At 34.3% G+C, this 26820-nt stretch overlaps 1 protein-coding gene across 1 annotated transcript; it reads right to left on the bottom strand.

The window, feature by feature from the left end:
- Nucleotides 1-1254: 1254 nt before the first annotated feature.
- Nucleotides 1255-18650, bottom strand: LOC127735547 (uncharacterized). Its single transcript, XM_052245756.1, has 5 exons — nt 18434-18650; nt 16599-16744; nt 11365-11560; nt 10606-10815; nt 1255-2141 (listed from the first exon to the last, which is right to left on the bottom strand). Exons 1-5 carry the CDS (start codon nt 18611-18613, stop codon nt 1368-1370), a joined length of 1506 nt encoding a protein of 501 aa, XP_052101716.1. The 5' UTR covers nt 18614-18650; the 3' UTR covers nt 1255-1367.
- Between the last annotated feature and the right edge of the window lie 8170 nt (nt 18651-26820).

Here is a 26820-nt window from a genome sequence, read left to right as displayed (position 1 = left end):
CTGCTTAACCACCAAAATTATGACAAAATCAGATGAACCTTATCGGACATACATGTTCATCTTACCATCATTCCTTACATCAAATATATAGTTAATCTATGTTGTATTTTGTATACTGTTTTTTGTCTGTCTTTTTCTTTCTTAGCCATGGCGTTGTCAGTTTATTTTCGACTATGAGTTTGGGTATCTTTCGCCTCTCATTTACTTATAGTATAGCTGAGACACTGACCTTAGTGCCAAAAAATAAACGTTGATCACAGAACCATGAACAAATAAGGTCAAAGTCAGATGCATCCGGTCTAACAGACAAATTACGGTATATTCTAAGTATAGTCTACCATATACACGAAATAACAGCAAAAATAAACTGATGGAAAATTTGGACAGTTTTTATGCAGTCATTGAACCATGAAAATGACATCATGGACAACTGACTTTGCAAGAAGGAAACTTCACACCACAAGGAACGGAATTATCCAGATATTCTACCTTATGAAATATGGAGCTTTATACAAAATCTGACACCATCGCCACCGCTGAATCCCTATATCTCGCATTCTGCGACTGAAAGAAAACACCAAACAAACAAAAATACACACACACATACAAAAAAAACAAGAGTGCTCACGATAAAATTTATCGCCTGCTCAACTGATCACAATTGACGAGTAAATAAATATTACATACTAGTATAATAAACATCAATGATACTTGTAAATGTCGGTTAAGGTCAGATTAACTCTGCCAGACAGACATTTACACCTTTACACCTATTCCATAGACCACATATTGTTATCCTATTGCTTATATTTTCTGAGAAACGAATTTAACCATGCATGAAAACATAATTCTTACTTTTGAACCATGACATTGAGGTCGAGGTCAGACCAACATACCAGACAGGCATGTACAGCATACAATCATTCCATACACAAAATTGAAATATAAATCTTTATACAACAGATAGTTCACGCTACCGTCGCCGCCGCCGGAATGTTATAATGATGTCTATAGCATTCTGGAGAAACAAAAATAACACGTTAATAAATTTATTGAGTATACTTCTTTTAAGATTGTTTTCGCTTTTAAACTTTCGTGACAAATAAAATCTGTCTTAAGGAAAACAGAGACATAAGTGTGACGTGTTATTCCTATACATAGTAGATTTTTATAATGGTAACATCTATATAGTCGAAGTAAATTGACGAATATAAAGAAAAATAAACGTTCAAATGCAATTCTGTATTTTGAGACAAGACTAGTGATACATGTAATTAATTGACAAATAATGATTGATTTTCAGTTGCAAATAAAATATAACAATATTTACACAATATTTAGCACTGTAATTTTCTAGCTAACGTCGTTTATTCCATTTCCATATCGTCGGGTGGCATCACAATGGCATCTTCACACCTTTGGGCTATTTGTGGAGCTTGGAAAAGAAGTCCTTGTCTCGCCACACTTTGAGTTGCAACGTTTGTATGCATTACCGCAAAAGGAGTTTCCACAAACATGCCTGGATGATCTACAGCAGCAGAATTGGCATATATTATATCGGATTGTATATTTTGATAAGGCACAAGGGTAAACGGTGACCGTTGTATAGGTGTAGCAGAACAGTGGTTTTCATCGAAAATATTATGCATTCCAGAATTCGATTTGGCTGGAGTAGAAGTTGAATTATTTTGAAGATGATCAAAACGTTTGTTTCTAATTTGACGTACTTTTTTACCTTCTGAAATGGTTAATTCGGTTGATGGAATAGTTTCCGTCATTGTTTTTTCAGCACAGCATCTTTTCATTTTTGAACTTTGTTTACGCTTCGGAAAAGGCGTTCCTGGTTGCAGAGTCGACGAATCCTCCTCTTCAAGTTCTATATGACAGTGGTGTTTTCTGTGCTTTGGGGAAGTTTCATAAGTTATTTTTCTGATAATTGACTTTGCTGGAAACTCGGGAGAAGTCTTTTCCGCATGCACTGTTTTAAAGCTGTTTTCCAGAAGCATTCGGTCAGTGACAGAATTTCCTCGATTGACAGTTTGTTTGTTATTATTTTTGTCGGGTGGATTATATTTTATTTTTATCTCCTGAAAATTTTCTCGCCATGTTGAACATAGAATATAGTTCCGCCTGATTGTAAACTGAAAAAAATGCAAACAGAGTTTAATTAATGAGTTATTTTTTATTGTTATTATTTTCTTCGTATATGATTGTTATATAGACAAATTTATGGAAGGAGATCGCAAAAAAAAAACCCAAAAGAAACAATTTGTGTTTCTGCATACAAAGATCAGACGGTGATAAATTCGTGTCTATTTTTGCAAAAAACAATTTGAGCTGGAGTATCGCATTTGTGTAAAGAAAATGGATTGCAAGGGAAAACAGATTTTCAATAAAGTAATTTGAAGTTCTCCTGAACTTTGGTAAGTTTCTTATCCAGTTTTTCAGTCGGAATTTCATACATTTGGTGTAGGGACAGGAGTTCTATTTCTAATTAAAAATTCGTAAGGGTTCCGCGGAACCCAGTGTCTCGCCTACTTTTGCTGATAATCGCAGGCTCAACAAAAATGAGGAAAAAAATCAATAAAAATATTCCTTTAGATACTATCTTTTGATTGTAAGAAGCTTCTGTCAAAGTTTGGTATAAATCCAGGATAGTTTATGAATCTAATAAATGTTTTAAAAACTTTAACTGCAGACTGTATTTAATGTTAACTGGAAGAAAAACTAAGTCCATTTATAAGTAAAATACAGATAAACAGGTACAAATTTTAACAAAGTTTCCTTCTAGATACTAGCTTTTGATCATAAACAAGCTTCTGTCCAAATTTGGTACAAATCCAGGATAGTTTAAGAAAGTTATTAAAATTTTAAAAACTTTAACCACAGAGTGAATGTATTGTTTCCTGGCAGAAAAACTAAGTCCATTTATAAGTAAAATACGGAAAAAATGAAATTTTTTTTTTAACAAATTTACTTCTGGATACTATCTTATGATCATAAACAAGCTTCTGTCCAAGTTTGGTACAAATCCAGGATAGTTTAAGAAAGTTATTAAAATTTTAAAAACTTTAACCACAGAGTGAATGTATTGTTTCCTGGCAGAAAAACTAAGTCCATTTATAAGTAAAATACGGAAAAAATGAAAATTTTTTTTGAACAAATTTACTTCTGGATACTATCTTATGATCATAAACAAGCTTCTGTCCAAGTTTGGTACAAATCCAGGATAGTTTAAGAAAGTTATTAAAATTTTAAAAACTTTAACCACAGAGTGAATGTAATGTTTCCTGGCAGAAAAACTAAGTCCATTTACAAGTAAAATACGGAAAAACAGGAATTTTATTTTTACAAAATTTACTTCTGGATACTATCTTATGATCATAAACAAGCTTCTGTCCAAGTTTGGTAGAAATCCAGGATAGTTTAAGAAAGTTATTAAAATTTCAAAAACTTTAACCACAGAGTGAATATTTGTGGACGCCGCCGACGACGACGACGACGACGACGCCGACGACGCCGACGGAATGTAGGATCGCTATGTCTCGCTTTTTCGACTAAAGTCGAAGGCTCGACAAAAACGGCTCCATTTAGATTTAAACAAAAAAGGATTTTTTTTAGGGTCAACAATAAAACAATAGTGTACACTCCGAGATGTCTTGCCTATTTTTACTGATCATGATTAGTCTTTACGATCAATGTTTTACAGATATCACAGCAGCATTGACTAATGAATCAGTAATGTCCAACGAACCCTGACAGACGGACGTATACAATGGTACATTCATTTCGTACACCACATGAAAGTTGATCTAATGCTTATGGTGTCTTATAAACCGAATATTCATTGAAACTGAACTTGACCAGTGAACCGTGTTAACTTTGTTAATTAGACTTATCATCGGCTTTGTATTTAAATGAACATCGATCACGACTCGTGCCACGCGTGTTGCTTAGTCCTTAATTTTCTATGTTGTGTTTTGTATAATGTGGGTTGTATTTTGGACGCTTTTCGTTTTTAGCTCACCTGGCGTCCGTCGTCCTGCGTCCGTCGTCCGTAAACTTTTACAAAAATCTTCTACTCTGAAACTACTTGACCAAATTTGACAAAACTTGTCCACAATCATCATTGGGGTATCTAGTTTAAAAAATGTGTCCGGTGACCCGGCCAACCAACCAAGATGGCCGCCATGGCTAAAAATAAAACATAGGGGTAAAATGTAGATTTTGGCTTATATCTCTGAAACCAAAGCATTTAGAGCAAATCTGACAGGATAAAATTGCACATTAGGTCAAGATCTATCTGCCCTGAAATTTTCAGACCAATCAGGCAACACGTTGTTGGGTTGCTGCCCCTGAATTGGTAATTTTAAGAAAGTTTTGCAGCTTTTGGTTATTATCTTGAATATTATTATAGATAGAGATAAACTGTAAACAGCAATAATGTACAGCAAAGTAAGATCTACAAATAAGTCAGCATGACCAAAATTTTCAATTGACCCCTTAAGGAGTTATTGTCCTTTATAGTCATTTTTTACAATTTTCATAAATTTTGTAAATTTTTGTAAATTTTTACAAAATATTTTCCACTGTAACTACTGGGCCAAGTTCATTATAGATAGAGATAATTGTAAGCAGCAAGAATGTTCAGTAAAGTAAGATCTACAAACACATCACTATCACCAAAACACAATTTTGTCATGAATCCATCTGTGTCCTTTGTTTAATATGCACATAGACCAAGGTGAGCGACACAGCCTCTTTAGAGCCTCTAGTTTGTTATGGCATTGTCGTTTTCGAGTTTGAATATTTCTTTGTTATATTTCGCCTCTCTTTTGGACGACTTTAAAGTTATAGCAGGTATAAAGAAAGCATTCATGAGTATCATTTGCGATCATTTGCGATAATACACGTGAGGTGGAATGCAAATTAATGGAAGAAGAAGAAACAACCAAATAATCATGTAGACTGAACATTGACCAAATGAATCATGAAAAGGTCAAATTAAATCTACCAAAAAGAAAACCATTCCACAACACATGTGTTATAGTAGTCTCAGCACACAATAACATGCATATAGTTAATCTAATATTATTCTATGACATTGACCTTATCAGGAAAACTTAACGTTGACCAATGAACTGTGTAAATGAGGTTAAGGTTCATGTGGACCTTTGGCTAAAATGGCTGCGTTTTTACCTCAAAATTTACTCTGAGTACAGACAAACCTGTGTATCTGGAAAAGTTTTAAGGCATAGCATGCCCTAGATAAATAAAATTAAAATGCACTGTATGTTTTAGAAAATTCAAAACTTAACTGGATTTTGCTGTGCACTTTTATTCGTCCCCGCAGAAAATGATGAAATTAACATACAGTTGAGTTCACTTGATATGGTCCACTCAGGTACACAGTTGAAATCACCAATTATTGTCAGGTATCTATTGTCCATCTATTGTCCATGTCAAAATGATACAGTTCACTTCAATTATTACCTGAGGGGAAGTTCTCAAACCTCTTTCACAACTTAGTTTATTTTGCCACCTTCTGGAGGAATAAAAAAAAGTGCACTGCAAAATCTGTTAAGTTTTTAATTTTTCTAAAACATAAAATATATTTGAATTTTATTTATCTAGGGCATGCTATGCCTTTAAACTTTTCCAGATACACAGGTTTGTCTGTACTCAAGAGTAAATTTTGAGGTGAAAATGCAGCCATTTTAGCCAAAGGGTCCAGGGACATAAAAGTTAATATAGATGAATTATTTAACCCTGCCATATACACATTCCAAGATTTTATGATTACTATACCATTTATACTTCCTTTTTACACATCTCTCCGTCTCCCTTTGCATTTTTATACCTTCCATAACTGTTAGTGGAGTGATAGATCAAGAAAAAGGTGCTTATTTTACAACTTTAATGGACCGGCATACCTGCAGGCTAAAAACGACTTTTTTTGCAAAGCCAATACCTTAAGCTAACTTTTTTGCCTGGTCGTAGACATTTCATGCGGTGCAGTTTTTTTATAAAATGGAAAGAAAAAAGACATTTGGATTTTTTTTCAAATTTCAAGATGGGAAAAAATTTGAATTTTGTTACTTTTATTTTGTCTTTTGACATATGATTATGCATTTTATACAGAGTTTAATTGTTTATTCATAACGTAAAACTAGAATTCCTTATTTTTTTCTAAATTTTGTCCATTTTCACTCAGTTTAGCAAAAGCACACTCTGTATCATTTTAAGAAGTGGTTACAACATTTGTAAATTTAGATTACATTGATAATTTCATGATTTTCCGAATTAAAATGTTTTAAACTTCCTATCGTAAAGTTTCGAAGTCATTCCAAGTCAGTATTTCTTATAAATTAATTTTAATGAAGATTTTTAACTTTGCATTATAGTTCAATGAATATGATATGGACCTCCTCTTTATTCTGATGCTCATTGAAAGATTGTAGTAATGTTTCTAAACTTCCTGTCGACAAACTGCGAAAAGTCCTGGCAATAACAAAATGCATACTTGCTTTAAACATATACCTGTTAACCCCATTTCATCTTGCTTTGGCATTACAATTACACCATGAGTTTGGCTCTAAAAAATTATTGAAAATCCAAACTCTCGTGGTTTTTGTGCATCCTATTCTGAAGTACGTAGATATCGGAATAGTTTAGCAAATTTGGAAATAGACAGCATCCAAGACATGTCCTATGTACCTAATGGTATTGTTGTATTTAGAAAAGGTGGTCGTATTATACAGGAGAGAGCAGAAAATATTGACTTAAATGCTGAAACAATCGATGGTAAAAATACATTTCACTCCATGGCTCGAGTTGTATTTGAGTATCAGAACGAATCATCAAACGCCCACATGAGTTCCATAAAGGTTAAACGGGGACTAGAAAGATCTTTGACGTTGAATGATTCGAATACCAATCTTATGGCATGTTTACCTTTCTTTCGACAAGCCAACAGAACGGTATGGACCTCCTCGTTATTATAATGTTTATGGGAAGATTGTGTCTTGTTTCATCGAAAACCGAGATAAATCTGTCCTGTCTTTGGTATTTACAACTATGAAACAATGTTTAGATATGTCAAAACGTGCTGGTCAACAATATGCTGTGCAAACATTTGACAATCAATTGTATGCTGATGCCCAAATGTAAAATAGTCTATTCCAGGCGTGTTCGAGGATGAACTTTGGTATATGAGGCTAGCTCGCATGGCTCGTTTGTTTAATTTAAAAGCATTCTTCAATTAGTGTTAAGACGAAAATCGTTAATTAATATTGAACCAAATGTATGTCACAGTTCATTTTCTGAAACACCCAAAAGCGCTGAAGGTATTGCACAGTTTTTTTTCTAATTTTAAAGAACATATGTTGCCATTGTTAGAAGAATTCAGAATACACTCTTGTAAACTATCACCAACCTTCGCATTTTGGGATATGTTTCTTCGTGCAGTTGAGATATTGTTACAGAACATTAGGGCTGAACGGAATGGGTAGTGGCTTTTACATTTGAAAATGGTAGCTGCAATGTTGCGATGCTTTTTCATTACCAATCGGACGAACTATGCTAGGTGGACACCAGCCTACATATTGGATATGTTGAATCTGTCTAAAACGGTAAAATCTGTCTTTATGTCAGGTGAGTTTTCAATCAGACATAAACATGGAGCCTTAAATAGTATCTGGAGTGATATGGCTACAGAGAAAACTATTGTTAAAGATTCTAAAGGTTGTAGAGGCATCATATATAGGACTGACAAGGAAAAAACCGCTGTACTTCGATGGATGCTTACAAGACACATCCTTGCGCATTTCAGTTCTGAAATGAGACCAAGATCGGGATTAGCCACAGATGCAGAAATTGAACACGAAGAAAACAAGCCAACGGCAATGACACGAGACAAGAAGAATGTCTCTGATTTGATAGGGTATATGCATTCAAATATGACCGATCCATTTAACGTTGCCGATCATCCTTAGCCATTAATAAATACTAGTATTTCTACAGAAATAAAAGCCTCAATGTTCAATTTGGAGTTTAGTATGGCGTTCATTATCACTGAACTAGTATATATATTTGTTTAGGGGCCAGCTGAAGGACGCCCCCGGGTGCGGGAATTTCTCGCTGCATTGAAGACCTGTTGGTGACCTTCTGCTGTTGTCTGTTCTATGGTCGGGTTGTTGTCTCTTTGACACATTCCCCATTTCCATTCTCAATTTTACTCAATAAATGTTCATGATTCTCTTCTTAAATCTCTTGCACGTGGCAACCAGATGGTTAAATCTTATGTGGAAGGCTGATCTAATGAGTCTGAAACCATGTCTTCTACAGTCCTATGTCGAGGTCTCCTCTCAATACTTTCGATGATACGACCAAGACCTCAAAACTCAAGTGTAAATCTGGTGACTTTGTTAGGGCACATATAAACCCAGTAAAAATAGTTCGTCATGCTTTAGTTCTTGCAAATGTTCGTGAGAATGAGACTGTAGTCAGGATATTGGCATATCCTATTGGTCCCATACCTTCAGCTCTGTTCCATGATGATGGTACCATGTGGAAATGTTGTAAATGAGATATAATTCATCTCCTTGAAGAGGAAATTTGCTCTGCTTTCAATCTTCCAAGTTATGATAATATTTATTAAAGGTAGCAGGCTTATAGTTGATACGCCAGACGCGCGTTTCGTCTACATAAGACTCATCAGTGACGCTCAGATCAAAATTGTTAGAAAGCCAAACAAGTATAAAGTTGAAGAGCATTGAGGACAAAAATTACAAAAAGTTGTGCCAAATGAGAAAAGTTTTCAAACGGGAGATTAGGAATCGCCGTTAACATTGGAAGTGCATTTATCGCCTCATTGTATGATCCGAAGGGAAAGTTCATGTATCTTCATGATGATCTAAACAAGCTAAGGTTGGAGTTTGCCGCCACAAAGGATGCCAGTCTTTTGAAAATTCCCCCATGTAAAAACACGTTTCTACAGCACATCCCACGTGCAATGCTTCAAACGCAAGTTTGGATAAACTCTCATATTGCTAAACCAGTGATCATACTTTCCAAAGACTCATGTTGGTAAGAGGGTAAAAAAGGTTTGCTCTCGGTTTTCTTTGAGGGACATATGTCAGTAGATTTCATTCAAGACCTTGTTTGTACGTATACGGACAAGGGAAAACAGCTTGCAATAACAACTGTGTATGCAACCAACAGAAATCCGCGTATACCAATATTTGTTCATGTGAAGGGTCTGGTGGTTGTAGAAATTATTTAACTCACCGAGCAATATTGGAAGAAAACGACGATGAAAACGATGACTGATGTCATGTTTTCGAAAGTTGTCATGCCCTTTGTTTGTTAAAATACCCCATACAACCACTCTTTCTAAGGGGTCCATGTGTGCTTTTGTAACGCAAAGGCACATAAAACCTAAAAAGTTCATAGAGCTAGAATATACGCTGAAACTTTAGTCCATCATTAAACTTATTTGATTTAATTGCCTTGTGAAATATTTGTGACTGGCAATAAATATACATCAAAGCAAAATCCAAATTGACTTCGATTCTTTTTATAAATGTCGTAAAATTCAGAAATATATCTTTAGAAGTACATGCGATGTAAAAAAAAACTAATTGAGATTCCGTTGTTCCATCTTCTATTTTGTTGCTAGTCTGAATTCCCTTTAAAATGTGCATTTAGTGGTTTCATTATTTTCAAATTAAGTTGAAAATGTAGTGTCACAGTTTACTTCATTGTGAATTTCTTGTTTAGTAACAATTCAGATATTTTTTGGAGACTTTTTATAACCTCTTGTGAAATAAATTGACAATAGTGAAAAACTCAATCACTAACCTTTGACCTTATTTAAAAAAAAATTGCACCATATTTCAATTCTACGACCAGGCAAAAATTAAAGAATAAACATTTCTCTTTCCAAAAAGTCATAATTTAGCCTGCAGGTAAGGTGGTCCATTGAAAAATTGTTTGCTTGGTCACTCCTCTATTTCAAGTCATTCATTCTATGATTTGGCAGTAAACATTAATCGCAGTCACAAGGTTATCATACCATTTACTCATTTTTCCAGTTAAGGTTCAACAAAAGTAATTGAAAAATATGGTCGTATTAACACCACAAAATCTACTATGAGTACTGACAAACTAATGCATCTAGGAAAGTTTTAAGGCATGGCAGGACCTAGATATATAAAAGTTATATATATATGCAGTCTATGTTTCAGAAAATTAAAAACTTATCTGGATTTTGATGTGCATTTTTTTCCAGTCTGCAGAAGATAGCAAAATAAACACATGAGTTTCATTTGATACGGTCCACTCAGTTACACAGTTTAAATCAAAATGAATAGCAAAATCCAGAAAAGTTTATAATTTTCTGAAACATAAAATGCATTCAAAATTTAATTATCTAGTTCCTGCCATGCCTTAAACTTTCCCAGGTGCACAGGTTTGTCTGTACTTAGAGTAAAATGTGTGGTGTAAATACTGCCATATTAGCCAAAAGGTTATGCTGAACCTTAATGCATGCACTACTGATAAAACCCTTTGTATAAGGTAAACTATAGATTATTCAATACAAACCCCACACCACAAAGAGAAAATCAACAGGTTTATCATGGCTAGAAGAATTAGTGTTGTTGCCTGCCAGTCTTTGTCGACAGATGTAAAGTAGCTCGCACCAATCATACACCCAGTGAAGGAACCGATTGTAAATGGGGTGAACCAAATGGCACAACCAATATCTGCAATTAAATATCTTCGTTCTCTTCCTAGTGACTTGTTTTTAAGGAACTGAAAGAAAATAATTAAGAAATTGATAAAAGGGTCAGTAGTACGCCCATTTCTAGGATTAAAAACAAACTCTAAGCACTCGCAAAGTTAAAATAAAAAGACGATATCTTTTAAAAAATAAAACATTTATGTTCCCCTATCTTTAACTTGCTACTTAGTTATGATAGCATTTTTGCGATAATTTTAAAACAAACATTATTGTTCCCTATTTTTAACTTGCCACTTAGTTATGATAGCATTTTTGTAATAATTTTAAAACAAACATTAATATAAAACAAGATGAATGGTAGAACACTGTCTCAGTTATTTTCCATTCGTTTGATGTGTTTGAGTTTTTGATTTTGTCCTCTCCGTTTTGAATTTTCCTTGGAGTTCGGTATTTTTGTTATTTTACTTTTTTCTAAAAGTCATTGTTTTTCTTCTCTTGTTTTTCAGTATTTATGCATTAGCCAAGTTCAAAATGATGAATGACTTTCTATCTATAAATCTTGCAGAAAGAGTAAATACATTATATGTGTGAATTCATATTAGTGGGAAAACAACTCTTACCCATGTGACTGGTTTGGGGTTTTTCGAAATTGAAAATTGGAATCCACAAATTTCACATCTTGTTTTATCGGATGCTCCTAACCACTTTTCAAGACATGACATATGTAAAGCTCCGACAGATCCCGAACAGAAACATGGCGATAGGAGGTCCTCCTCTTCGTCTCCTTCATGACAGATTCTACAATGCGGTGCATCACTGTAAAAAAGATATACAAGTTAGACAAGTCAAATAGAGGTCAATATGAAACTACATTCCATAAACGGTAAAAATAAAGATGTGATTTTGTTTTTTCTTGGAATGTAAGGAAAATTTCAAGACAAACCACTTCATAGTACCAAAATTGTAATGGAAATTTAAAACAAATTAGAAAGAAGAGGAAATAAAGGGCACGTAAAAGTTTGTTTTTTTATAACTACGTATTAAACTGTTGACACAGAGATATGTCTCGCATGTCGGCAGAAAATTCAGAAAAAGACAATCTGATGGACAGCAACATTAACAAATAATTCAAAGTTGGTAGACCATGACCTACGGGGGCTGGGCCTTGAAATAGTCATCAAACTGATATGTACTGATAGTAATGCAACTTTATAAAAAAAAAAATTTGATCTATCACAAGTAGTTCCTATCAAACTGACCTAAGCAGAAAACTTAACAGTCGTCGCCGCCGGAAAAGCAACACCTATGTCTCGCCTTCCGCGACAGGCGGCACAAAAACTAACATACAAGGGGGAGGATTTTCTATTAATGACAGGCTTGAACCTAAAAGAAAAAATGAAAAAGGTTATACTACTACAAAGGATTTCAACATACCTATCACTTTCAGGATTAGGGAGTGTGGTAAGTTCAGCAATACTGTCACAGAGAAGTCTAGTATCGTCAGACCTGTTAGACAGATGGGACAAGAAGTTAACTATACGATAATTCGGTTTCTTTTAAGAAACACGGAGCAAGAAACGGAACCCAGTTATCATTCATTGAAAATTATTAAATGAGGTATCAAATTAAAATAATTCAATTCTTCGTTTATGAAGTTTCGCAATTCATCAATCTACTAATTTTTTTTTAAATCTATATAAAAGTATGCTTTCTATTTCAGTGTGTATGGATTTTTTTTTAATATCCTTCATCAGGAAAGCGCAAGGACAAAATATTTAAGAAGCCAATGCATAAACATTTGAAAAACAAAGCCAAAAATACGATGGCCGTATGCATCCATGTCGCGTTTTTTGGCAATTCGCCTTGATCATCAGTACAGTCAATAGAACAAAAACGCGAAAACGGGATGACGAAAACTGGTTAACGCGAAATTGTTTTTGCCTTGCGTTTCACGTATTCGCGTTTTGGCCTCCGCTTTCATTCATATTTGCCTTTTCGATGTTTGGCATTTTCGTCTCTGCAGTAATCTACTCTCGCATACTTATAAATGCACTGCTAAGTTTGCTTAAAAAATCGAAAAGGATTGTCTCGCCTTTTTCTTGATCGTGTAGAAGCTTCAATCCAAGTTTCATAACCGTGATCTCATGAAGGTTTAACAAAGTTATTGATGTTTAGAAAAATTAATTCCAGACTGTATGTAAATGTTAAAAGTCCATTTATCAGTAAAATACGGAATATGAATAAAAGTATATTCACAATTTTGCTTCAGACATTATCTTTTAATTATAAAAAAGCATTTGTCTAAATTCATGAAGCTTTATGTCTAAAATAGACTTTAACCCCAGTCAGTCTCTTAAGTTAACTGACTGCAAAACAGTTCAATTATCAGTTAAATCTAGGAAAATGTTTAAAAAAAAACATTTACAAATGTTGATCAGGATACTATCTTTAAATCATAAAATAAGCTTATGTCTAAGTTTTATATAATTCTATGAAGGTTTGACAAATTAATTGATTTCCCAAAAACTACAGATTTAACCTAAACGTTGACGACAACGGAATATACCGGTATGATCAATATGTCTCCTTTCCGCGACAAGTGTCGTCGTCTCGACAATATATCATTATATGTACATTGTCGGAAAATCTAAAAGTTATTTGTACGATATCTAGAAACAAGGCGAAAGCTAAGCTCGCTGAGCTTTTCTCCTGTTTAGCAGCGAGTTCAAATACATTTTATATTTCCGACAATGAACATATATTTTCCTCCAATTTACGCCTGGACCTTGAAGCTTTAGTTGTTTAATTCCAAATCATTGTCTCTGATTTTTCAAAGAAATCGACATAGTTTAAAAGCAGACCGCGAAGAGGACCCAAAATGAACTGTTAAGCAAAAAGAAATATCCATATTGCCGCTTGCTCAACATGGAAGTGGGGTAACAGGAGACTTTATTTGTACAGGTACAAATAAAGCAAATATTTATTTTTGTATCTGTTATTTGTACAATAGTTGGCTGATCGCAGGATAACAAAATTGACGAAGACGTAGTTTTGATCATTTAACAATATTTTATATATATATATATATATATATATATATATATATATATCAGACCTGCCTTGAATACCAAATATTTCCCCTCTGCAGTCCCCCCCCCCCCCCCCCCCCCCCAAATAAATCCATCCCTGTACGTTTAGAACCTTTGGACCTAGGTGATGTATTGCTATTCAGAATAACAATGTTTATAAAAAAGAAGATGTGGTATGATTGCCAATGAGACAACTCTCCACAAGAGACCAAATGTCACAGAAAGTAACAACTATATGTCACCGTACGGCCTTCAACAATGAGCAAAGCCCATACCGCACAGTCAGCTATAAAAGGCCCCGAAATGACAATGTAAAACAATTCAAACGAGAAAACTAACGGCCTAAATTATGTAAAAAAAATGAACGAATAACAAATATGTATCACATAAACAAACGACAACCACTGAATTACAGGCTCATGACTTGGGACAGGCACATACATACAGAATGTGCGGGTTTAAACATGTTAGCGGGATCCCAACCCTCCCCTAACCTGGGACAGTGGTGTAACAGTACAACATAAGAACGAACTATAAAAATCAGTTGAAAGAAGCTTAAATTATCAGACGGATAAAAATACAAATACTACAAATACAAGTGCATCTAAGACTAAATTATCAATCCGGGCGTACACAGCCAACATCAGATGGATTTAGTGTAGAGACGTACGGTTAAGTAACGACTTGTCACCAGTTCTTTCCTAATTCTGGAAGGCTTTGTTTTAAAATGACGTGCCTGCTGTTATTTATAGGATAATATAACAATTATTTAGCAAAACCGTCATGCATGGTTCTTAAACGTTTTGATTTGGCTTATGTTAATTGGTGTTGTCAGGGTTTGGTTTTGACTTATTAGTATCTTCAGTTTTGTTACTTAAACTAAAATAACTATTTAAGGTTAAATGACAACTTTTCAGCAATGATGTTACTTGAAATTATAGAACGCTTCAACTTGGCCCATGTCCTGTTACTTTAGCAAAAATAGATTTTTTGGTAGTAACTTGACAGCAATTCTGTTATGTTCACTTTTAAAACTTTTTCGTTCAACCTATTTCCTGTCAATGTAAATTATCATTGATATGGTCTACAGGACAAGACTTTGATTTTTTTACCACAGGAATAGATTACCTTGGCTGTATTAAGCAAAACCGCTCGAAATCTTGGGTCCTCAACGCATTTCAACTACGTACTTAATTTGCCGATTTTAACTTTTTTGAATCGAGCGTCACTGGTGTGATTTATAGACGAAACGCGCCTCTGGCGTACAAACTTTTAAGCCTGGTATCTATGATGAGTATTTACATATATTTCCAGGGAAAGAAATTTTTGTATCGGCATGTTACATTTTCTTCTTTATGTTCTTGGCTATATGGCAAAGGTAAAAAGTATTGTCATTTATCATTCGGTATAGTTTTGTATTACTCAAGATTGGTTGTTCTGTTAGCGCACCTATTTGTTTTCGAGCTTGTCAGCAACACGTACAAAATTTTTTGGCTACTTGAATGTTATTTTGACTTATGTATACAAATGGCTAGTTAACAATTGTCTTTTATAGTTGTAAAAACGTTTAAATATAGTCGGTACTGTTATGTGGACTTACAATACCGTTTGAAAAGCATCTGTACTGTTGTATGGACTTACAAAACCGTTTGGATAGCGTCTATATGTAAGAGATAAATTTGTCCTGGTAAAATATGTCCGGGCGGACATATATTACTAGTATAAAAAGTCCATGGTTAAAGAATTTACTAGTAATTTTAGTCCGATGTTAGTAATTTATGTCCCCAGACAAATTTTCCTAGGAATTCAAGTCCATGTCATTAATATTCCTAGGTAAAAACGTCCATGTCCTTTTTTTATAGGAAAAAATATTAATCGGAATCAAATCATTTACATTTAAACAATTGAAATTTAAATGTTATGTTTAATTGTTTAAGAGTTGTGTATTTATAGTTTTGATAAAATGTATGTCCCCAGACTAATTTTCCTAGGAAATCATGTCCATGTCAGGCATAAATAATCCTAGGAAAAACTTCCATGCCCTTTATTTTAAAAGGTAAATATAAATGTTATGTTTTAATATTGTTTAAGATTTGTGTATCAATTTTTTTAATAGAATTTATGTCCCCAGACTAATTTTCCTAGGAAATCTTGTCCAAGTCATGAATATGCCGAGTTAAAAACATTTATGTCTTTTATTTAAAAGGAAAATTCTAATGAAACAAATTATTTATATGTAAACAATGGAAATTCAATTTTTATGTTTTAATATTGTTAAAGAGTTGTGCATTAATATCTTAATAAAATTTATGTCCCCAGACTAATTTTCCTAGGAAATCATGTCCATGTCATTAACATGCCTAGGTTATAACGTCCATGTAGGGAACAAAATAAAACTTTCCCATCTTAACTAAGAAAATATGTTTTTTTTTTATTTTCATTAATTTTCATAATATAATAAAAATTACTAGAAAAACAAGTCTTAGGACAATTTTTCCTAGGAAAATAAGTGCCAGACATATTTTACTAGCCATGGACTTATTTTCCTAGGAAAATTTGTCCTGGGACATACATTCCTAGTAAAATAATGGTCATGGACTTGATTAACTAGGAAAAAAAGTCTGGCGGACAAATTTTACTACCGGACCAAATTTACTGTTACATATACTGTTATATGGACTTACAAACCCGTTTCCATTGCGTCTGTACTGTTATATGACTTACAAAACCGTTAGGATAGCGTCTGTACTGTTATATTGACTTACGTGGTATTATGAGGGTTGGGTAGAGACTTATCAGCAATACTATCGTGTATAATTCTAGAACGTTTTGGTTTGACTTCTGTGGTGTCATTGGTATAATCAGAGTCGTCCAAAGCGATGCTGCTGTACACTGTCAAATCTTTATAAACCTAAATAAAAAATGAAAATCTTCACTTGTCAACATATTAGTTCCTCCTAACACAAGTTCTTCTGAGAACTTTGTTATAAACAATGTTATAATACCTGTCCCTGCTGGCACAAATATTCAATACCCTTTATTCCGTCAAGAACATGAATTTTTATTCCATTACATAGTTACTTAAAAAATGGCCCAAATGAAGAAAATCACCAAACCATGTATATGATATCACGATCAGGAATTAGTTTCACAAAAAATATTACGACTAAAGTTGATCGTAAGTATACTGAATTGTGTAAGACTTACGATCAACTTTAGTCGTAAGATTTTTTGCGAAATTGACACCTGCAGGAAACCACACGACGAACATCCAATGGATAATTGGTCTTATTAAAAACTCAACATGAACATTTAACCATGAACGTAAAGTAAAGGTATCATTGCAAAACTGACTTGTTTAAAAAATTAGAATACACTTCACCCCGATCAAGCATTCCCTGTGAAACATGCAGTCATGTAGACGTTTTCAGGTCAGATATTACTTCGGTTATCATACCGACTTAGCTATTTTGAAACAAAAATCGAAACACTTTTAAATACAACTGTATTTCGTTGATGACCTTATAACATCGGCTCCAGCTGTCTTTTAGTGCATGTCATTTATATAATTTGTCTCGTCATTTCCCTTTATTCTATTCTTAAAATGATCGAAATTCGGTCATGTTTGATTGACTGATTGAAAAATATCTGTTTAAAGTCCAACGGCAAATATTACAGACATATTGCAGAACGTTCTCTTGTTAATGACTCGTTTTTATGAGACATAACTATGATAGATTGGTGGTTAACGTTCAATGACAGATATTAAATGGATATCAAGACGGAAACATGCTATTTAAATGCGACCTGAAAATGAATTTGGACAGACAAGTTGAGTGGGAATTTTAATGTGCTAGTTACTAACGTAACTGTCCGCTCGAAGACATGTCACCTTACCAAAACACACATAGTATTCTGGCTGCGAGACGATCAGTTTAGTCTCCATTAAATCTATTCACAACTAGTTCAGATTCTTCTTTTTCCAGGTAAGGAACCGGATTAAAAATTAGAATGCGCTAAGTTCCGCGAGAAAACTTTGTGCAGCGTCGGGCAACACAGAAAGTTCTCTCTTGGCTATTTACGGATTCTGAACAATTTACAGCTTAACATGTGATAAAGACACTTATGTATTGTTGAAAACAACATGTTGACCACCAAATATGTGTTTTCTGGTGTTGTGTTGATTGCCCGTTGTCGTATTGACATACCGGTATACATTACAGATCCTTAAAATAATAATTCGACATCAAATTGATTAAATATATGAAGGTTTTGTGTTAAGTGTCCATTGATTACTAGTAATATGATTTTGGCGTTGTACATAAAAATTATGACTTTTGCAAAGACAGTTAATTTGTCAACGTATATTTGTTCCGCCTAACAGATGTTCCACTAGAAACTTTGTTATAAACAATGTCATAATATCTGTTCCTGTTGGAACAAATATTCTATACCATTTATTCCGTTAGGAACATATACTGTAATATTTATTCCACTGGAAATAATATTCCAGAATACTTTTTCCATTTGGAACTTGTATTATGAAGGAACGTCTATTTCGTGACAACTTAACAGCCTGTGATTCCATTGACATACATACCTTAGGGTTCCCTTTAGAAGATACCGGAGACATAGGGTCAAATCCACTGGTTTCCAAACTTTCTTCTCCTCTACAAGCAAGTATATAACTTCCATTCAACTCTCTTGTACTGTCATTCCTTTTGTGTTTGTGTTCAGGAGGTGATTCGTCTGGTAGATTGTCATACCCAGAAATATTCATTCTGGTCGTCCGTCAGTCAAACGTCAAATATCGGTCTCACAAAACTGAAAGGTGTGCGTGTAACGGAGTGAGTAGAGTTTAAATTTGTAATTTCGGGAGCCCTCGGTGACCCATATAAAGCCTACGGCATTTGCGTTAAACTAAATACAATAGTTGTTTAAAATTTATTTCCAAGTCGACAGAAACTTAATTTTTTAGATTTGTCTCAGACAATTACATTTAATTTACATTTGCGCATGATATTTGTTGTGTTAGGTCACTTAGAAAATTAGTTATTCTGATGTAAGTAATGTAAAAAAAAAAACTGAAAGCCCCGTGTCTGACAGGTGACCCCTCGGTGATATATGTTTAATACAGTAGTACAATTAGTTTCTGAAAATGAATAAAGATTTCAAGATCTTAGAAGCTAACCTGTCAAAATGAAACTATTCTTACTTTAAATAAAATTTCCATAGACCATTCATCGTATTTTCTTTATCCTCCGATCCCACGTTAGAATACAATGATATAAAAAATATAAAATGAAAAAAACACCTCAATAATTTCGTGCGGCGTCCGAATCGCTTTTCTGAATGAACGCTCGAACCCAACTATATCAAATCAATCTAAGTGATCAATCGGATTCATTGTATACTTTTGTTCTAAAAAGAGTTTTTGTGTGTTGGTCCCTTATGATATTTCTATAGCGATGCAATAAAAAAAACTATTATAATATGCTTAATGTCAAGTGGCAAGTATTTCATGCATATTCAGGACGAGAACAAATCAACAATTTGAAATAGAATAGGTATATTCTGCAATGTATGTTGACCGAATGATGAAGAGAAATTTTGACTGACACTGGAAATTAAAGTTCGTTTGATAGGGCAGAAATTAGCTTGCAACAGGCCAACATTGGACCCCTAAAAGATTTCTTGAAAATGATTGCTTACGTACAGAGAGGATGACACTCTCACTATACATCCTTGCATCGGATTTAACTTTGTAATTCCTACCGAATGTGACTGCGTATTTATATATCCCGCACAGACAAACGAACGCCCCACTAATGATTGATTGATTGGTGTTTAACGCCACTTCCAGCACTATTGTGCTATTTATTGGCGGTCAGTTTTTATTGGTGGAGGAAGCCGGAGTACCCGAAGAGAACCACCGACCTTCGGTAGGAAAACTGACAATCCTAGTCAATGAAGATTGGAGTCGAACGTACCTGCCACGTGCGGGATTCGAACTCACAACCTCAGTGTTGACAAGCTAGTGATACAGTAGTTCGACTACTTAGACCATTCGTCAACCGAGGCCCCTTCCAGCCTAAGATAAGATTTTACTGCCGGTCGCGAGTCCAGCGATGACCATATTTCTATACCCCGAGTCAACCTTTGAAGGTATTCTAATTGGAGGTATGGTTTAGATGATATGTACTAAATAAAATTGAGAATGGAAACGGGGACAACAACCCGACCAAAGAGCAGAAAACAGCCCAAGGCCACCAATGGGTCTTCAACACAGCGAGAAAATCCCGCACCCGGAGACGCGCTTCACTGGCCCCTAGATATAAAAATGTATACTAGTTCAGCGAAAATGGACGTCACACTAAACTCCGAAACATATAAATGAACCAAAATTAAAAAAAACCTAAAAGACAAACAAAGGCCAGAGGTTCCTGACTTGAGACAGGCGCTAAAATGCATCCGGGTCAAACATGTTTTGTGAGATCTCAACCCTCCCCCTATACATCTAGCCAATGTGGAATAAACAAACACGCTGCAATACGCACAGTAAAATTCAGTAGTATACAAATCAACTAGGCGCCTAACGAAATTTTGTGAGGTAGATGGATTCAAACGGTCATACAATGTTTACAAATTGGTAGATCGGTTACATTTTGACATTATTCACGAGGTAAATTGAATGATGAGTCCGTTTGAATGAAATTCGGTGTACAGCAAACATCAAATTTCCTCACAAACTCGTGTACCTTACTACAGATTTTTTCTTTTCCATATACAATGCATAGAACAATTCATCGTTTGTCGTGATTACAAAAGAAGAAAAAAATTCACGTTAAACTTTTATACTATAGTATAGAAAAATCATACATTGTCTCGAAATATAAAATGTATTTGTACAAGGCTGAGAAACCGGTAAAATGCATTATACAGAGGTCAACTTTAAAAATAAGTTTAATGGACTAATTGTTTTTACTCTTGATAATCATATTGATAGGACTCTTAGTCTGCAAGCACATTTTTCAGTATTAAACTTGAAGTTACCGATTGGAACAAGCTTTATACACCTTCTTTCAGATGTGAAAAAACACGATTTAGATACCGGTATATGGATCGGAATGGACATTAACCTTAGATCTTCGACATAAAACATGTTTTAAGTCTTGACCCTCAATCTGCAGATCCCAAACGTATCTACAGCACATATCATGTCTGCAGTTGTATGTAACTATACAAATGAATCGTATTAAAAGCGTAGACAGTTTCTGCACTTGAATCTTTGGCATAATTATTTGTGTCCCTGGCCTTTAAGCTTGATTGCTTGATTTATTGGTTGGTGTTTAATGCCACTGTCAGCACTAGTGTGCTATTCCGTGGCGGTCAATTGTTATTGGCGGAGGAAGTCGGAGTGCCCGGAGAGAACATTAAGCTTGATATCTGCATGGTCATTAAATCTAAAGATATCTTCTCAACTGATAAGGAAAACAAGATATCTTGATAGATATTGTATACTACGTTGTATCTGAGAATGAAAGTTCTATCTTGTATTCAATATAAGCTGCATTATGGATGCCCCCACTCTTTCTTACAAGTGGGAAATAACTACTGTAGCTTATGCTGTCTTTATTTTGTAAATCATGTCGACTCGAAACAAACGGCCAAGGTGGACACGACTTCACTTACATGCTAGTAACTGTACATGTATGCTTGCCGGTCATTTACAGCAATCAATAATGTGTACCGGAAAACCAACTAGAGACTCTATAGAGCATGTGTCGCTCTGTGCATCTTCAACAATAAACACTCATTATTTAAATCATGATAAGTCTCTTTTTTTTGTTGATCTTGTACTGCTGATCATTTTTTGTTTTTGTTTACAGTTCCCCTCTATCTTCTTCAGTTTTTGTTAAAAACACAAAAAGGGTAAATAATCATCAAATATTGGCAATAACTACTGCAAAGAGTCAACTAACGATTTCGGCAAAAATCGACTTATTGGTAGATCTGGTCTTCCTGGTCAGTTTTGATATTTTAAGGGTCGATCTTTGACTTTTCGGGATGATGGGCAAAAACCCCCCAAAATGGTAAAATTCATCATTTAAGAGCAATAACTCCAATAAGGAATCGACTGACGATTTCAGCCATGTTTATTTATTTTTAGATTTTGTCTTGATGATTATTTTTTCTTTTTAAAGTTTCCATCTACTATAACTGTATAAGATACAACGCAAAAAAATGGTCAAAACAATCATTGAAGGGCAAACACTCCAATAGAGAGTTAACACACGATCTCATCCATGTTGACTTATTTGTAGATCTTATCTTGCTGATCATTTTTGCTATTTAAAGTTTCTATCTATCATAAATTTTAAAATGATAAAAAGTTAAAATAAATTCGTCATTTAAGGCAATAATCAAACAAAATTCGTAATGGGTGAACCCTGTCTCGCCTGCGGTTGCTGCTGTCACTGCAAAAGTGTAATGTTGACTTAAAAAGTGAGTCCATTTTGTAGTAAAATATAGATTTAAAAAAAAATCAAACTTTTTCTTTAGATGCTATTTAATGGTCTTGAAGATTAGCTTCTGTCCAAGTTTCATAACAATCCATGAAGGTTTACAAATTTATCATGTCAAAAAAAAATCCATCTATCAGAAAAAAAATGAAAATGAAAAAAAATTTATTTTCAAAAGTTTGCTTCAGACATTATCTCAATCATAAAAAAAATCTGCCAACGTTTCATTTCTATGAAGGTTAGATGAAGTAATTGATGTATATCAAACTTTAATCCCAGACTGTTATCTATTTGTTAACTGTAAAAAAACTAAGTCCATTTATCAGTAAAATACGCAAAAATGAAAATAAATATTTTAAAAATTCTGCTCTGGATACTGTATTTTGGTTTTTAAGCAAGCTTCTGTCCAAATTTCCTAAAATTCCATGAAAATTTGACAAAGTATTTGATGTCTAAATAAATGGAGAATGTGTCCATGGGACACAGATGATGCCCCCGCTTGCATATAACGTTAAAAAGGGACATAACTCAAGAACTGTAAAAGTGACCAAATTTGTACTTAATCTGTGTTTTGTGGTGATGAACATTGTGTATAAGTTTCATAACATTTGGTTGAGGCAAACTAAAGTTTGAGAACGGAAACGAAAAATTCAGTAATTTTTCTATTTGTAAAGGGGCATAACTCTAGAACAGTAAAAGTGACGCCACCAAAATTCAAACTTGATCTGTGTTTTGTGGTAATAAGCATTGTGTACAAGTTTCATAACATTTGGTTGAGGCAAACTAAAGTTAGAGAACGGAAACCAATTTTGGGACATACGGACAAACAGACGGACAAGGGTAAAACTTGATGCCCCCTCCGCTATGGCGGGGGCATAAAAAACTTAAAACACAGACTTAACCTAAATGTTGACGCCGCCGACGGAATTTAGGATCGCTAGGTCTCGCTTTCGCGACATAAATGTTGCAGGCCCGACAGTCATCGGACATTTTCGGTGTATTTCGACAGTAGGTAGATCTGACCATTCTGCCCCATCAGATTTTCTCTATACATAGTAGTTTTAAAGATTCAAGACATCCTCGCATCATTCGTTCTCCACCCACTCATGTTCTATTTTTAGCCCTATTGGAAAGCAAGCGGGGTCATTGGACACCTTTTTTTAAAACAAGATGCCCACATGTTAATTGTAGCCAAGTTTGATTAAATCTGGCCCAGAGAAGGTTTTTGTAAAAGTTAACGGATGACAAACGATGAACACCAGGTGATGGGAAAACCTCACATGGCCCTTTGGCAAGCTTAAAAATACAATCAAACAAGAGCTTCTAATGAAGAATGAAAAGAGGCTAGCCTTGTCCTTAAACATCACGATATTGTCCGTCCTCTTTTCCCATTGAGCTTGAAATATTGGATAGCACAGATACAGAAAGGTGACTTGAATCTAGAAATTTACAAGAGCCGATTGAGACTACAAATTTTTTTTTTATTTTCTTTAATGTGAACTTTCCATTTCTGTTTGCAACATTCCTGCAGCATATACCTCATACTCGATACTTAGTCCAGTGATTGTTCTTTTACCCCCTTATGATTTTCTTGAGTTGCTGCTTTGAAGGAAGCTATTTATCCAAGGAATTAGAATCCTTATTGTAAAGTTGAAATCATCCCTTTGAATGTTTGTCACTCGGAAGCCACAATCCCATCCCTTTTCCTCGATTGAAGTCAAATAATTCTTGCTAAGAGCACCACAACTGGTGCTAATAGTGGAGCTGCTTAACCTTCAGATTAACAGTTCATCAAAACAGGTTGTATTAATTTGATCCATGCATACTAGAGATAGTGTGCAACATGAAAAAAATCACCTTAAATCCGACGGTTAAAGTGCCATAACTCCGGAATAAAAAATGGGTAAAGTCTACATGCTCTTTGGTATTCCCATTTGTTATAAAAGAGGATGGTGGAGTCCTTACAGAACTATTTTATTAACTCTTTCATTATTATATAACTATCTTAAACAATGGATCTCATCAGCAGTTGTTATTTTGTCTTCCTGTTTTTTCATCTATTAGAAATAAGATATTGATGGAAAATCGATATCAAAATTTTAGCCAGCATGATTCACATACTGGAGTAGTATTATGCATCATATTTTATAAATGATAATTGAAGCAATATTTGCTGATTGGCAACATCTTTACATAATTTTTAAACACAAACCCAACAGGATGTTCAAAATACATTAATATATGTCAGTTAATGGCAATTCCTTACAAAGGCGAAAATCTAAAATTAAGACAAACCATGAGCCCAGTATTTTATTATTTATTAGATGACAATATTATGACTATTTATGAAAGAAAATTGATTATTTTTGTCATCTAATAAACAATAAATAAGCTGACAGAAACTCATTTTGACACAATTCAAATAGCATAATAGGGCACTGCAAAAAGAAGGGTAATTTTTCACACTTCTATGAACTGCTGTCAATTAGAAGGGCACATTTAAACAAAACAAAATAAAATGCTCCGCTGGGGCGCAGCTTGATACGACCGCAGAGGTCGAACCCTGAACAGTTGGGGCAAGTATGGACACAACATTCAAGCTTGATACAGCACTGAATTTGGATTGTAATTAAATATTTGACACAGCATAGGTTTCTGACACAGAATGAAAGTGGTCTAAGAACTTAAAAATTTTCAATTTACCTATTCATACATGTGATGGACTGTGAAACTCAGATCAGGAGATTGGGAAATTTTGGTCAGGAGATTAGGACTCAGATCAGGAGGTTTTTAATCGACATTAATTTTGTTGTAAATGTAACCGTGTGCTGTAAAAATTGTCTTTTAAAGTGTGTTTTCTTCAACTTTCCATCCAATTTATTATGTTTATAGTACCCTTGTACTTATAAAGTTTCTCCATCTTTATATTCTACATGTTCAATCTAACATTGTTTTTTTCCAGTATGTTCTTTAAATTTTTTACTTCATATTCTATAAAACAATCATTGCAACCAGAACATTTGTTTAGCTATCTGCAAATAGTTTTTATTTTTTTTTTTTTCTCTTGCAAATAGTTTTTATTTGCAAACTCAGAAAATCATTTTATCTGTAAAATTAGGGTCATAGTTATTATATAAATTTCAATTTAAGCCTTGAAAGGAAGTATAGAATCCTCAAATAATTTTCAAATTATTATTTTTTTATTTGTCCTAAGACATTTAAAATCATTTAATAACCATCCTTTTATGATTATTTGTTCAATTTATATTTTATTTATATTCTTTTAAAAATTTTCTATTTAAAAGGAAAGTAACTTAAAACAGGATAAATCAAGGGAAGTAACCCAATAAATACACAGTTTTTGTTACACAACGGCAGTTAGCCTGAGGTAAAAATCGTTGATTACCTGTATGTTTGACACCCAAGCTGACAAGTGAAGCCATATAATTATGCATGTTAATTGATTTACAGGTAAAATATAACTTCAGGTAATGTCAGTTACACCAGATGCCTGAGATGATATGTTGGGCAGAAATTTTTCATTCATGAAAAATTTCATACACGGGATTTTTTCCTCTTCAACGGGAGGTCGGGAGGAGACCCCTGAAAACGGGATTATTGTACTCCCGTCGGGAGGTTCACATGTATGCCTATTCAAACCATATCATTATTATTTGCTTTTATATATAAATCAGAAATAACCAATTTAAAATGGAAAATGTTAAAGAAAAAAAAGGAAAAAAAAATCCCCCCCCCAATTTTTTGAACCCCCTTATGATTCATCACCCCCAAACTCTATCCCAGCTTTCCCTTTGTGGTATGGTACCTTGCAGTACAATTTCAGAGAGATTCATACACTTGAACACAAGTTATTGTCTGGAAACTAGAAAAATGCGTTTTTTGGCCCCTTTTTGACCCCAAATTCCTAAACGTTTAGGGCAATTACCCCCAAACTCAATTCCAGCTTTCCCTTTGTGATATGGAACCTTGCAGTACAATTTCATAAAGATCCATACACTTACACACAAGTTATTGTCCTGAAACTAGAAAAATGCATGTTTTTTTTGCCCTTTTATGGCCCCTAATTCCTAAAATTTGGAGGAAATTACCCCCAAAATCAATCCCAGCATTCCCTTTGTGATATGGAACCTTGTGGTACAATGTCAGAGAGATCCATACATTTACACACAAGTTATGTCTGGAAGTTACAAAAATGCTTATTTTTGGCCCCTTTTGGCCCCTAATTCCTGAACTGTTAGTACCATAACCCCCAAAATCAATCCCCACCTTCCTTTTGTGGTATTGAACCTTATGGTAAAATTTCATTGAGATCCATTCACTCAAACTAAAGTTAGAGTGCGAAAACTAATGTGTATTCGGACGACGACGCCGGACGTCGACGACGACGCCAACGTCATACCAATATACGACCACAAAAATTTTTTTGCGGTCGTATAAAAATTGT

Source organism: Mytilus californianus, unplaced genomic scaffold (assembly GCF_021869535.1).
Source record: "Mytilus californianus isolate M0D057914Y unplaced genomic scaffold, xbMytCali1.0.p SCAF_3, whole genome shotgun sequence".
NCBI lineage: Eukaryota > Metazoa > Mollusca > Bivalvia > Mytilida > Mytilidae > Mytilus > Mytilus californianus.
This window is presented reverse-complemented; position numbering and strand designations above follow the sequence as displayed.

Bases quoted from the DNA above. Each gene is read 5' to 3' on its own strand.
- LOC127735547 (XM_052245756.1), bottom strand. From the start codon at position 18,613: ATGAATATTTCTGGGTATGACAATCTACCAGACGAATCACCTCCTGAA. The intron at 16,745-18,433 runs GTATGTATGTCA...TTTTTTATTTAG, and splicing joins CTTCTAAAGGGAACCCTAAG to GTTTATAAAGATTTGACAGT. The intron at 11,561-16,598 runs GTAAGTCAATAT...TCTTTTTTACAG, and splicing joins CCCAACCCTCATAATACCAC to TGATGCACCGCATTGTAGAA.